Source organism: Perna viridis, chromosome 9, assembly GCF_037379345.1.
Source record: "Perna viridis isolate PV_CMFRI_1.1 ecotype Kerala chromosome 9, ASM3737934v1, whole genome shotgun sequence".
NCBI lineage: Eukaryota > Metazoa > Mollusca > Bivalvia > Mytilida > Mytilidae > Perna > Perna viridis.
Window position 1 is genome coordinate 17,001,558 of NC_142453.1, and position 15,658 is coordinate 17,017,215.

The 15,658-nt window shown below is 32.1% G+C and overlaps 1 protein-coding gene across 1 annotated transcript; it reads left to right on the forward strand.

Annotated features, from left to right (window-relative positions):
• The first annotated feature begins 2,779 nt into the window (after positions 1-2,779).
• Positions 2,780-5,383, forward strand: LOC148606997 (uncharacterized). Its single transcript, XM_088546304.1, has 5 exons — positions 2,780-3,088; positions 4,038-4,076; positions 4,282-4,382; positions 4,741-4,921; positions 5,166-5,383. Exons 2-5 carry the CDS (start codon positions 4,061-4,063, stop codon positions 5,381-5,383), a joined length of 516 nt encoding a protein of 171 aa, XP_088402430.1. The 5' UTR covers positions 2,780-3,088; positions 4,038-4,060.
• Positions 5,384-15,658: the final 10,275 nt, after the last annotated feature.

Here is a 15,658-nt window from a genome sequence, read left to right on the forward strand (position 1 = left end):
TCGCTGAATTGTAACTTATTACCTGGTTGTTCCTCACTACAAGATGGTGTTGAATGCACAAATGGAACTGAAATAAACATAGGCGGCTGTAATGCGACCACATCAATTTTGCTTACTGCCAATTATACAACACCAACTGGGACGACTGATCCAACAGACAAGTCAACATCAACTGACAATTCAACATTAACAACACCATCAACTGACAATTCAACATTAATAACATCATCAACTGACAATTCAGCCTCAACAATGCCCTCAACTGACAATTCAACATTAACAACATCATCAACTGACAATTCAACATTAATAACATCATCAACTGACAATTCAGCCTCAACCGTGCCCTCAACTGACAATTCAACATTAACAACACCATCAACTGACAATTCAACATTAATAACATCATCAACTGACAATTCAGCCTCAACAATGCCCTCAACTGACAATTCAACATTAACAACACCATCAACTGACAATTCAACTTTAACAACACCCTCAATTGACAATTCAACTGTAAAAACACCCTCAATTGACAATTCAACAATAACAACAACATCAACTAACAATTCAACCTTAACAACACCTTCAAATGACAATTCAACATTTAAAACACCATCAACTGACGATTCAACATCAACAACCCCATCAACTTACAACTCAACTATAACAACACCTCCAGCAGACAATTTAACCTTGACAACACCTTCAGCTGACAATTTAACTACAATAATGTCCAAAACAACATCGCTGCATCAAACTATAACAAGAAAATCATATGTTCCAGGGACACGAACGCAAAGGCCGTGCCAACGTAGAAAACATCACCATTGGAAATACTATATGAGATATTGAACTGTTTATATCAATTAAAAGATAGCACTCAATGACATTTTGTTTTCTGTTTCATACATGAATATCGAACCTATAGCTACTTTATGTGACAGGGGCATACAACTCAAGTGTATTGAAGTTCTTGAACAACTCAATAGAAGATTTATTACTCAGAAAAAAAAACCCGCCATGTCATAATGTGTAGTAAAATGACATATTTGACATATTGGATAGTATTGAAATCTTATGTTTGACAAATTATTACACTACGAATATAAGAACACTAACTCTTGTTCGTATAAGGAAGATAAGCTGTTTAAAGAAATAGAAAAAACAGTACTTGCATAGTATAAACTTCCATGTATAATGTATATGACACAGACCAGACATGGAAACAGAAAATCACAACAAAGGGCATTAATTAATCAAAATATTACATACAAGGTAACAAAAGTAAATGCGTAACTTGGACTCCATTTAAACAAGGAGCATGAACCAGGTGCATCGTAAAGTTAGACGTCTTCTTCTTGTCTCGAAACACACTCTGAGTTGCTCATAAAAAGTCAACTCCAGGGTAGACGAAAGAGGAAAGGAAAACAATGACACTATGAACAAATAATTTTTCATGATGAAAACACCGTAAGGATCCACAAGGTCATGATGCCGACCATAGAACATCTGTAGTAATGACTTCGATCTTGTATCAACACAACCCTGTTCCAGAAACTTAATTGTTAGAAATCAAGCGCGATACAGAAAGTCAGCGTAGTTACGACAAGCATAGCGTATGAGTTGTGGTATAAAAACTCCATCAGCAGATTGAAGGAATGTTGCCACAGAAGTTTACAATACAGTATGAAGGTCATCGCGTTTGTCGTACAGTTTTGTCAAAAGTTTTCCTCTTTCATTGATCTCTTAGTGTCAAGATATGAGGCTGACTTCACAGTGTCTGTAGTATCGTTTGTCTCAAGTCCTTTGGGGTAGATGCGATATATCAAATCCCCGAAACTAGGATTATTTAACAATGAAATAAAGGAAATGTAAGTACATGATCATTCGTTTTAGGGTAAACTTATACAAAAATACGGACACATTTACGAATTGAGGTCTTAGGTTTGTAATTCGGGTTTATTGATGGATATTAGTTTCCTGACTTAATTAATAACACTAGACTTATGTTTCTAGACATTTGTCCTTAATCAGGTCGTTTTGCTCCTTATCTATCAGAGAGATAAGGGTCTAGTTGTTTCAATTAGATAAAATCATCTTATTCCTCAAAGGTTAATAACACTAGACTTATGTTTCTAGACATTTGTCCTTAATCAGGTCGTTTTGCTCCTTATCTATCAGAGAGATAAGGGACTAGTTGTTTCAATTAGATAAAATCATCTTATTCTTCAAAGGTTATTCAGTCACAACTTTAAACTGCAGTCTGAGTTTTTGACCCCATTTGTTGAGTTTAATTTCTGACTTAATAAGCATAATTATCAGTACTTACCTCATTACTCCGAGGTAGTGCGTTTATCGATATTCTTGCTAGAGCAAAATTCTCAATTTTGAGTCAACTTTAACACGTTAGAAAATGGTCAAAAATCCATTGCATGACAATAAAAAATATATGTAATTAAAGTTGAGACATTTTTCTTTCTCAATATACAACTTTCATAGTTATTGGAGTTGATGGTCATTTGGTACAAACGTTTGAAGTGACGATACTTTGAGAAAAATGGCCGCCGGAAAAACTATGTGTCAAAGATCGTACTTTTTCAAAATTCATTCCGCAAGCTATTACTGGACTGATTTTCTTCATTTATGGCTTAACTTTTTGGAAATATCTTCATATTTGATAATCTGGTTGTCAGGCTAATTTTTTGGTTCAAAACCATATTTTTTACGTAATTTTACGTAATTTTAAGGAAAAAACAAGTTTTTTGCGTACCCGGAATGCACTGACAGTCGGATTCCGAAAATTTAATCCTTTCAGCGTCCATCCGTAACCCTAGTTTCAGAAGAAAAACAATAACAACTTGCGGAATCGATTGGATATTAGGGTGGTCAGGGCGTGGTTTTCATAAAAATGAAAGCGGGACCGGTTATCGTTCTTGCTAACCGGATTTTACTTATCCGCCATAGCTTCTGGTAAGATTTTCGAACACTCGTGGAAAAATGCCTTTTACTGACTGTTTTCTGGACGAATTTTTGACTTGTGGTGCAGACAACGATGGACCTAGGCCATGCAGGCCAATCACTTACGGTAAGTACCTAAATTATGTGTAATATAAGCCTAATCGTCCTGTTTCCGTGAGGTCAAATTTTGGAATGACCTTTTATCATCTGCAAGCTTAAAAACTATATTTACCTTCTTGGAAGGTCTGACTTTTGTTTGATTCTGTATGAGCTGATATAAAAAAGATTACTCTCATTTAGCATTAATTGGAATATGTTTCCATAACATTTTTATTAAACGATGAATATATAATGCGGTAAATTCTCCCAACGTTTGATTGCAATCCATTCAATATCTTTCGGACTTTATTGCATTTAATTTCCTTGATAATTCAATTTTAATTTATATGTAGTGCCGAATTTATATGAAACTCACATGTTTAAGCATAAACCTTCTTTTAAACTGTTTTATTTATTCAATTATCATATGTAGGAAAAAATTCAACCTTAAATTGCTTCTTCAAATGATACACAACTTTTTTTTCTGGTTTTCATTTTATCTTAATATCAGAGTTAATATATATTAATTATGACTTTTATTAGAACAATTATCATTGCATATTTTACATATGACCTGCATCTTCTTAAGTTTACTTTATATATTCATACTGAACAATTTTTAACAGCTAACTTACATATTCATTTTTTAGAGGATTGTAGATGCTCTACTTATTTAATATTCATATACATGTACAATTGCTTGGAAAAGGTTTAAAATCCTAGTAATATACATTATTTATCATTAAATTTTAATTAATTATGGTTTATTTTTTTTTTTTTTGCCTTTTTAGGATCACATTGATTGACTCATAATACCAATCTTTTGTTGTATGTATATGAAACATACTTGTACTATGTTTTTTCTTCTAATTATTGATTTATTTCAGAAGAAAGTATTAGTAAACAGGCTGCCTAAATATTTATATTATTTTAATTATGATTTAGTTTTATTTTCTGTTTGTTTTTCATCATTTTAGTTTCATTTTGTTGAGTTCTGGAGATGTTTCGAATTCATGGTAAGTTAGTTTTTATACTTTGCTTTAGTTTATTAGCTTTATTTATTTTAATAGTAAAACTTTTGAGTCTTTTAATTATGGTAACAAATAAGCATTTACATTTGAATCATATATTACTTACTATCGATTAGTTTTGTGTTTAGACTCTGCTTTAAAACTGTTTCACAGTACATATTCATTGAATTCCACTACTTGTTTATTCCAGATGGCCTGAGGAGCATAGTGGGCTATGCTATGAGACGAAAATGGGCTGAGTCTGAGGTAGGACCATGTGGGGATGGAATAGTTGGAAGCTCTCAGCCCAGGGTAAGTATGGTAGGTATGGCTAATATTTGTCAGATCCAGACTAGGGTGAGTAAGTTGGTAAGTATGATAGATGGGGAAACCAGCTTTCCCATCTATCAATTTTTGAGTCTCAGCTGGATAGAGTAGGTCCTTCTTTAAGTGCACATGTATGCTGCTCTAACCAGACACCAGGTCCCGAGGAGAATGCAGACAGATAGGACTGACAGAAGCTGACCTATTGGACACTGGTTCTACAAGAAGATTTTCCTCAGGACAGATGTCACTAGGACTGATGATGGAAGTCCACAGGTATGTTGATAAGTATTGTGTTGGTTCTAAAGTAGATAATTTTTATGAAATAATTAATTCTGTATTCCAGGTAACGAAGATGACTGACACAGAAAAGAACACCTTGCATGTGAGAGTGAAGAGAGAAGTGGACAGGATGAAGAAGATGAAGAAAGCCAAACAGATGAGTCAGATAGAAATGAAGAAGAGAGAAGTGTTCGACATGCCTGGAAGTGGAGATGCCTTGGTTGACAGGTTGAATTCACATGGTGGTACAGTAGGGTAGTTCAAGACACACCTGAACCCGATGACCTGATTGGTAAGAGAGTTCAACACTTGATAGAAGAACCAGACGGATCCAGCAAATGGTATTAAGGTATTGTTACAGGACTTAAGGTAAGTACATGTACAGTTTGGTGTATGATGGTGAGACAGAGACTTACATATTCCCCTTGCTAGATGACCTAGAGACTGGAGAGTTTAGGATTGTGCCCCTGGATCCTTCTTTTATTGTAGGTAGACGAGTTGACCACCGTTTTCAAGAGGCTGATGGTGAGGAGTTTTGGTACACAGGAACTGTCACAGGACATGATACTGATACAGGTTTGTCGACTGTAGTATATGATTACAAGGATGGTGGTGATGATGATTACGATGAGGAAGATGATAGCAACATTTTTGAGGAGCTTATATTAGAGGACTATCAGAACGGAAATGTGAGGATTTTATTGTAGGAACAATTTTTTCAGCAAAATTAATTCTTGTTTTCTTTTTTCCTTTAGCACTAACTCTTTTTGCTTCATTTCAGGTCCTTAAACCATTTTTTTTCTTGTAGATTTTTATCCAGGGGCTTTTAGTTTCAGGTACTAATTATTATTTCTTTATTTGTAGATTGGTTGCAGCAAAGCGTTTCGAACGCAGCGAAATTATTCATATTAAGTTATTTAACATAACATTAATATAACCTTATAAAACAATCTTCTTGTTTTGAAATGAAGATAATTATTCTGGAAAAGGAAGTTTGGTGTTTTTGACTCCTCGCCACATCTTTTGTCATCAAGTGTTCCTGATGACGGTTAATCCAGAAAACCGCTTTCTGAGCAACCAACATCAAATAAAGTTTTACATTTTTTCAGATTGTTAGCAAACCAGATTATGATTTAATAGAAAGTAAACTAACTCTAAGTAAATTGATAAGGTAAATGATGTTTAATAGGTGTAATGTCCGTATGTAAATAATCTATTTGGTAGATTTGGCAGACATAGTAGATCCTGGTGAAGAAACCCTTCTGGCCTGAAATGAAAACTACGAAAAGTTCATTAAACTTAATCAAATGATGATATTTTGTTTATTATCATTTAATGTACATAATAGTACACATGAAGAAACAGCTAGGGCTTCAAAGTTTCATAGCGAAAGGATGCATATTGGTTCAAGTCAATGTATTCATAAACATTTTCTCAATTTCTTGGGAAAACAGCATTTGTTTCTGAAATTTTAAGCACTTTTAACATAATAATGAGATTATTATTATGGTAAAAGACCCTTTTTAAACAAGAAAACATTACAAGACTACATTAGGAATCTTAGAATTGACCAGACCTTGATATAATATTATTTTGCCACTTTTTACGGCAAAAATGTATGTTAATTTTGATTATCGTCTGGCTTCATTTAAGGTAAAGGCCTAACAAATTTTCATTCACATTAAACATTTTATAGCAAAATAAGATATCTTCATGTGATAGCTTAGATTCTAAGCTTTAAAATGGTACCACATAAGTATATGGTATGTTGATATTTTGATCAATATTAGCATAAATATACGGTTTTTTTTTTTTTAAATATGAAATTTTCAAAAATGTTCAATTTACCCCTATTTTTCAACATTTGCTTGTTGATTTTTAAATATAATTTAATTATTTCTTGATAAAAATGTGTTTTTACATATTTAATCACAATAACAATAACTGTCATGTGCTATAAACTGCTTTTAAATTCAAAATGTCTTTTTTTGTCTGACCTTTCGTTATTTTTTCCACTGAAAATAGATCTAAAATTTACCCTAAAATGTAAATTTTCTACCTCATTTTTTTTAACTGAAAAACATGATTTTTCAAGTCAAGCAATTTTATTGCCACACAAAACAAGTGACAGAAAAAATTAGATATTTTTTTTGAATTCTTAGTAAGCAAAAATGTATTTTTTTGTTGAAAAAATGCATTTAAAAAAGGGGGTCTGTCGCAGTGTTTTTGATTCCAATGAAAAAAAAATCTGTGGTTTTGACTTAATATTTGTTTATTTATTTCTGTTTAATGGATTACTCTCGAAAGAACAGCAAAGTATCAGATTTCTACTACCTTCCAATTTCCAAATATGAATATCCAAAAATGGCACTTTAATTCACGATGCTGTTGACACATAGCTAAAAAAAACTAAGTCCAAAGTGTTTTTTTTTGCCAATTTTAAAAAAGTGTAATTTTCTTTGTATTTAAGATACAAGTTTCCTGAATGGCTTAAATCAAAGTATGAAATGGCTCTATTTAAATGATTGAGACACAATGTATGAATTTCTTTACCTGCTTGACTTATTTGGGCTCCAAATGTGCCCAAAATGTGACTTCTTTGCCTTCGCAAGAAAAATGACAAAATTTTTGAACTTTAAATTGTAATAACTTTTGAACCTCTTGACCGATTTTAAAAATTTTTGCACCATTAAGTTACATTTCGTGGGCTCTTTCAACTAATATACTTGTACACTTTCTATATACTTCATATTTTGACTGACCTCCCTACTATTATGTTCTCTGGCATTTGGACAGTTTGAACAAATATGTTGAATTTTTTTGTTTGTTTATTTTAATTGTTTATTTAAAATATTCTAGCCAACCCTTGTTATTTTGCTCATAAACCCAACACTTTTCTTGATAGTTCCAAAAAACCTTTATTATCACAGTAAGTTAAATGAAAATAGTATTCTCTCCAATCGCCAGACCCGTTGAATGACTCTTGATTAACAAATAGTATTGTTGCCTTGCCTTGATTGGATTTGACGGATTTGGTCTTTGATGGATAGGTCCGTTAGCTCGCATTGATATACTACATTTAACCCAAACTATACTCCATGATATCAATAACCAGCTACATTTCACATTGGTAGCTAACTTACTTCAATTACTACCAGACTTTTGTTTCACTATACACTGCAACGGGAATGCAAGGTATGCCCAGAAATTAAGTACAATAAAAAAGGAAAAGAATAAAATGACAAAAAAAAAAAAAAAAGAAAGAAAGAAATGAACAAAAGAAAAACGAAACTATTCATTTAATAAACTAAATTCAAATTTGGTCTTATCTTATTAGGCATGCTATTCACAAGACGCTTTAATGGATTTGAAAGGGCTCAAATCAGGACACTTACATTTCCTTTTAATAAATATTTATATAGGACATCTGTGCAAATCACACCAAAGAATAATATCCTACAACAACAATAACGTAATACAATGAACAATAAAAACATCCACAATAAATAAATAATATCGCCATATAAACTTACGGATGTATGTCCCAAATAGTATCCTTAAGGAAATATGACATCATTTAATTGTAATTGAACATTAATCCCTGGGATGGTCAACTTAAATTGCAATCTACTATCACCTATAACAAAATGTTATCATTCTGACCAATAAACATGAAAATAACAACAATAATGCACACTCAATTAAACAATTTGGAGTAAACACGAAGTTGAACGAAATTTAAACCCTTAACTGTCAAGCTAGTAATGATCAATCAGATTATTTAAGCAGTGTTCAGTTTTTGCAATGTTATGTAATGCAATTGGGAAAGAATTAATCGTTCTTTAATGAGAATCCGCCGAGATAGAGAACTTTACATCTTACCCAAGGCTGTCTGAAATCTTGAATGAGAAAAATGGGTGTTTGATTCCTACTCTCATTTCGAGCTAGTTTTCCAAAAAAAAGTAACCTTCGTTCAAAACCTGTTTGTGACGTATCAGGCCAGCGATACGTCACGACCAAGTGTAAATATTTGAAGTATAGGTTGCTTCAAAATATAATGATCAAACTTGAAGAAATAATCAGTAATCGGTTAGTCTCGATAATTTTTTAAAAGAAATTCATATTTTCGATATTGGTATTGATAATATATAATTGTTCATTAACTATTTGTTCAATTGTGTTTCTTTACGGTAAAGTGCACTTGTTCTGTGTCCTGATAAATTACAGTGTTCAGTTTCATCTTTAGACACATATTGCGGCACCATTTTATATGAAAACTCTAACCTTATTACCATGACATGTAAAAATAATTATTTCAGGTGATATAAAAAGATCAGTTATCTATTTGTTACAGGGTTTATTTTTCTTTCTATTTAAACAACCTAGAGATGTTCGTGTCTTTCGCTTAAATTGATTTAAATTTGTGACACTGGGATATTTGTCACTATTATGTAGACACTTCATCCACTGCATGATACACATTTGTCGTATGAATATTTTATTTTCATACTTTTTAGAAAAAAATACCCATGGCATATCACCAAACGAGGTATATATAATTTGCGAGTATCCGACAAGCAAAATTAACACCATCAATGTAAAGCAAGTTTCTATGACCACAAATATGTAGGACTACTGGACGAAAATGCATACCTCATTCCGAACCCACACAAATGTTGTTTGTCCTTGAAATCTTACTTGGTATATATCTACACAAATATACACCATATTACACAAGGTAGCAATCCTTATCTATTACTTGTGAAAGTATAATAGTTTTTTCCCGGTATTCAGTTGATGAACATGAATTTTGAACCTGGGTAAACCGAACAAATGAGTAGAACCTCTAACCCATTTTAACGTCCCAAATCGTTCGATTAAGGCGGGTTTATTTTCAGACACTTTAGATGGTTAATACATGTATCGAATGATCAATTTATATGGTTTTGATTAATATTGGTCAGATAATATCATTTTGTGTCTTTCTCGTTGAATTATTCAAGAACCATTTATATTTGTGGTTGATGTTGCTGGTGTATGGTTAGGACATCATATATGTATGTATGTATGCACGCACAAACACTATGGTATGAAACGAAATTCCTCTTGATCGGCTTATGTCAGACAACATCCATCACTTTGCCAAAATAGTTTTTTTATTGTCTGTTGACGATACTCGCGAAACGGGCTAACATATTTGATATCAATCTATCAATTGGGATTGTAGATTACATCTAGACGGAACATTTGGTCAGATTGACAATGCAATTCAAATTTACATCAATCTTGGTATAAGACCAGGCAGAGTATTGAAGACCCAAGTAAGCAATTATAAGTTTACCACAGAAAAAAAAACACAGGTTACGCTATCATATCATTCTGGGTTTTCACATATTTTGACTACATTTCCCTTAGAAGTTTTAATATTTCCGCAGTTTTGGTCTCATATGTGTCAAGCAGTCCCAAACTTGTACACATAACTCACAATGAAATTTGTAAAATGTGTCAATTCAGACAAAAATATGAAAAAAATAAAATGTTCTAATTTAAAATCATAATATATAAGTAGATTTTAAGGGATGAAATATGAATCATATGAATAGTGTATATTGAGTGCAGCAGTAGGCAACAAAAGGTCTTTGTTATGCTTGGCTTGAAGAGGCTGATCATGCTGATCTGTAAACTATATGAATAGTGTATATTGAGTGCAGCAGAAGGCAACGAAAAGTCTTTGTTATGTTTGGCTTGTAGAGGCTGATCATGCTGATCTGTACACTATTTGTGTGACAAATGACGTCAGTAAATTTCATATAAATTACCAGAAATGTTATATGGAATACTCCTGTATATACTTAAATGCGGGAAAGATATTTTTGTCCCAATTATCACCAACAACTTGGTACTTGACATCATTTCCATTTTCCCATCATTTTCTCATCTGTATAATTTATTCTTCAAACTTATCAATCCAGGATGGTAATTGCAATTGCATTAAATGTGTCAATATGTTTAACTTACAACCCACATTAACATGTACAAAACCATGTTCGGCGGTGTGTCTTAAAAAGGAGAGAACATTTACTCTACCGATGCATCTAATCCATACTCCCGAATTTTAGTGTAGTCCTGTTGATCATTTACTTTTGTATATTTGTACTTGTTTTGTTTGGTTATTTCATGTTCTTTGTAGTATATTTCTATTGTTTCTGGCTGGTATTTGTACTTGCCATATTTATATTTCTTCAAATCCTGGTTCCTCGATCACTCCTTCTAATAAACGATTCACATATTTTATTTTCGGTATATATTCGGTCATCTGAACGTTTGCTCCGAATTATCTCAGTCATTCCGAAAAGTCCTATACTGAAAACATTATATAATGAAAATTTGTTAAGTAGAAAACAGTTGGTCCATTGTGATTATATCTTTGGTCAGACTAATGAAGGTTTTGTTTGCACTGAAACTTTACTTACACACGTTGCTTAATTCAGTACATTCGTTAAAAGTGCAAGACCAAATGTAGATAAAACTTCCTATCAACTCATCATGTCTTTTAAGACATTTCTTTTTTAGAAACGCGTGTCAAATCATGCTTAACATTTTCTACAAATTTTCTTAATAGCATTAAATCACTCGTACTGTTAATCGAATACTAAAGCATGGCTAGATGAAATACAAAACTAACAATTATATATTTATTGAAATCTTCGATATGCTGTACATATGTTCCAAGGGTATCCTTTAATAGGCAGCATTAGAAACAAATATTTACGAATAAACAAAAACAAAAAAATAAACCGAAAACAAAACAAACCATTATAAACAAAAAGCAAAATTATTGAAATAGGAAGTCAAATTCATCTTCGCTAGATTATATCAGGTGCAATACAAGGAATGAAGCCCGTGTTTTATGTATTTTGAAACTTGTAATAGAGAAAATCGGATAAAGGACCTGACCTAAAAGGCTGTCTACGAGAAAACCATGCAAAACCGTCTGAAAGTGATATTAGCAATTTCATATAAAATTAAATGCATCTGGTAGGATCCCAAGAAAATTGCAAAATATTTTTTTTCGAAAAAAATATAATGGCGGAGATATGGCCACCATTTTGTTTTAAGGAAATTCCCTTGAAAAATGGTAACTTTTCATGTTAGAGACATGCAAAAGAAGATCCAAAATAAGGTATTAAGCATATAATTACCCTTATCTAAGGCTTTGTTTTTTTAGCTAAGTATGTTCAACTCTAACAAACATAACACAAATATAGGTTGTAATAATGACCTTAAAAAATATTTGACCTTAAATTTCGGCCAAATGCCAACATATAGAGAGTGGTCATTTTTACCACATTTCAATGCCCTGTATTTCAATTCCTAAAATAACACTTTAATGCGCTACCTAATGTTGTAACATGATATATTCAGAAGACAGCAGTTCATACTGGACATTTCAGACATGACAATAAAAGGATAAGTAAAAAGTAGCCAATATTCGGTGGATGTGTGAAGATGAGAAATCGACAGTTTTCTACTTTCTGTGTGTAGTATTTATTTCCTTTTCGTTTTTTTGTAAAACGCTAAGGGTTAGGAAAATTATTGAAGAAGGTAAAACATGATAATATAAATCTACAAAAATACGTAGTATCAAAATATGGTGGATGCCCTATAACCTTCAATCTGTCTGGGCATCCATCTACCTCTTTTTTTCTCTTTAACTTCATTTTCTTTCAACAGAACCTTTTGATATTTGGTATGTAGGTAGATACAACCTCAAAATGATGTGTTAAATACCAGGATTGGTGACAACTGACCTTGACTTTTGACTTTGTGTTTCTTAAGTAATAAAGTGAGCACCGGCTATAAATATGATAATTCTTTTATCTTTCAACACATGTAAATGTATGTACCCTTTTTATATTTGGCATCTGGGTAGATCAACTAAAGAATTTAGCTTTCCAGAGTTGACAATCTGAAACTTTCACACTGAGATAAACTATTAAAAATGGTAAAATATCTTAAAAAGGCAGCAACAAATTCTCCTAAATATTTCACTAAATGTACATGTACATCTCAAAGTTTACAAAAAAATCTTAAGTGATTGTTCACTTGGCACTCAACCAGGTCAGGGGTGCATGGTTACAATGTATTTCCGGTATCAATTTCTGTAATACTTGAAGTACCTCACTCATGATCTATGGCAGGGTCTGTAACAGTCCCTTGCTAATAACACAACAATGAATCACTCTGATAAATGTATTCAAGTTTCTATACCTGGAACAGAATGAACAAGGGCTTTATATTTTATTATAAAACAGATTTACGCTACGTGTACATTCTGTATAAGTATCAATCAATTTAAAACAAGGAGTACTAAAATGTTTAAAACATACGCTACTACAGTTGATAGTTTGATACCTTATTATTTGGCTTTTAGTTGTTTGATTAAAAATGCATGATTTACATGTGTTTATATAACAAATATCACAAGCATGTACATGGCATATTGTAGATACTGAATTCTTATATCAGAATTTATTGACATAGGTTGATTCATGTAGAACCCAGGCGTCCCATCCCTCTTATAGAATTCTAACTTTAAAAAGTGTTATATTTTTATGTTAAGACCCTGAAAATACTTAAAAATAATTCAAAGAATAATCAAGCATATCTGTTATTTATCATTGCAGTGAATATACATATACTGGTTATTTTTATCCACAATTTTCTTGAGAAAAACGGGTAAGGGTCTCTATTCTTTCGCAAACCTCTGGATCTGTTCAAATTAAGCATAACAATAAAATATTCCATTGCTGCTAGACGTGCCTAGAGGTCAACCCTAAACAGATGGGGCAAATTAAGTTTTGTTTGTAAAAACCACATATCCATGTGTGTGGAGGTAAAAACCTAATGATGTTACCTCCTAATTTATAGATAAATAAAGAGTTTTGCAGAGCAGAGCATAATACAACTACAACATGTTATACTCGCTTCACATTGGGCAAGTGTAGACAAAATATTCTTATTTAAACAAAGTTCCTTACAGGTCTACTGATTTGGGCACAATATTGCATAAAACATGAAATTCCATTTCGTTGGAAGAAGCTTTAAGGTGAAAATAATTCCTAAAATCCCTATTTCTCAAAACCATAAGAGATATCTGAAAATTGATTGAAAAACTTGGGCATGATTTTTCCATGAGGAATTTAATAAATAGGTTACACAGTCAGAGTTGCTCATTTGCTTTTGTTACTTTGTACGTATGATTTTAGTTACGTTATGTTCTTTGTTGTGTATGTCTGTTTTCCATGTTGGATTACATTTTTTTTTATTACCGCTATAACCTTGGTTCCTCCTTGATTACTTTTTTTACTATTTTAACAATATGTTTGCTGAAATTGTGGCGGCGACATTAAAACAAACACTCCGAGGACCATAGATACCGTAATATAAGATGGATAAGAGTAAATGGTCGATATAGTTGCGATAGCAGTCTTTTCTTCCTACAGATAAAACTTATAATTTCCTTTTTGTACGGTATCTTAGGTAACATTTCAAATATATCAATTTCGAAACCACGAAAACATGTTTATGAATAATATTGTTTTCAAAACGATCAGCAGAATTTAGCACATGACTTGTGAGGCACAAAGAGTCAGTTTCATTCTCAGAGGACATCCAATTTTTTCGTTCATACAGAAATTAGATTGGTTACCATCATTCCTAAACTCGTCGCCTTGTGCACATAGGTTTCATCAAGAGCAAGAGTGGTAGAAAACGAAGTTACAGTTACCATGACAACACATTCAAGACATTACTTCTTTAAGTCATGATTATTAATTGAGTTGTCAAAGGGCTTGTGATTGTTGACAAACAGACATTTACGTATTTTTAAATCATCAAAAAAAATTAATATTAATAATAATAATAAAAGAAAACAGAACAAACAAAAAATTAGTAGATAAATGAATGGCGATTTTAAGTTTTATGTCTATGACAGAAATTAAACTAGAAATCTGTATTATATTTCTAGACATTAAAAAACAGTAAATAACGCCTTTCTTAATTGTATCAATAATTTTATTATAACAAATAATCTGGATCATATTTCTAGAACACCATATAAAATCCAAACGATCAAATATGATGCTGCCATTTTATGAACAAAACTAGATGACAATTAAACTATTTTGGACTATCTCATTTATTTTTATGACCACTGCTTAATGATAAGATGCTTGAAAATCAGGTATGTTTTCCTTTAAAATACACCTTTCTCTACTTGCCTTTACGCTGACATGGGCGGGGGTTTCTAGTGCTTTGGGCATATGTAAATCCTGTGTTTGTTGATATAATGGTACTGGTAACAGAATCAGTCAGCGTTGTAGCAGGAGAAAAAGCTGTCGTTGTAGTAGGGTCGCAGTTACCAATAGGTATTTCGCCAACAGGGCTTATTTCTCGATCTCCTGAAGGTTGACATCTGTTTGGCAGGGAGCATTTACTTTTTCCAAAATATGAACTCAAGGGTGCTTTTGAACATGTATGCATGTATCATTCTTGTCCTATTAGCGAATTCGCGTGTTTAAAAGATGAGCATTCGACTTAATGAATTATCAAGCATTATTTCTGAAATATTTTCGCATTGGAGATTGCAATAAATCTCATTAGCCTGTAGCAGTTATCAGCTTATAGTTAATAACAAATGTATAACTAAAGACAAATTCACCAAATCGAATACATATGCAATTTTAATTTTTAATTCTGATATTTTTATCTATAAGTATGTTAGTATTATTTTCTGAATGTGCGATTTTATCATCAACATTATAACACCTAGTTAACTTATACTCACCAAATAGAGTTGCTCATAATAAAGAAACAGAAAGAAACAAAAGATTGGGGCGCAAAACTGTTAAAATATTTTAAAAACCAATTCATATAAAATTGAAACACTACATATAGTATAGATGATTCAAGGTGCAGAA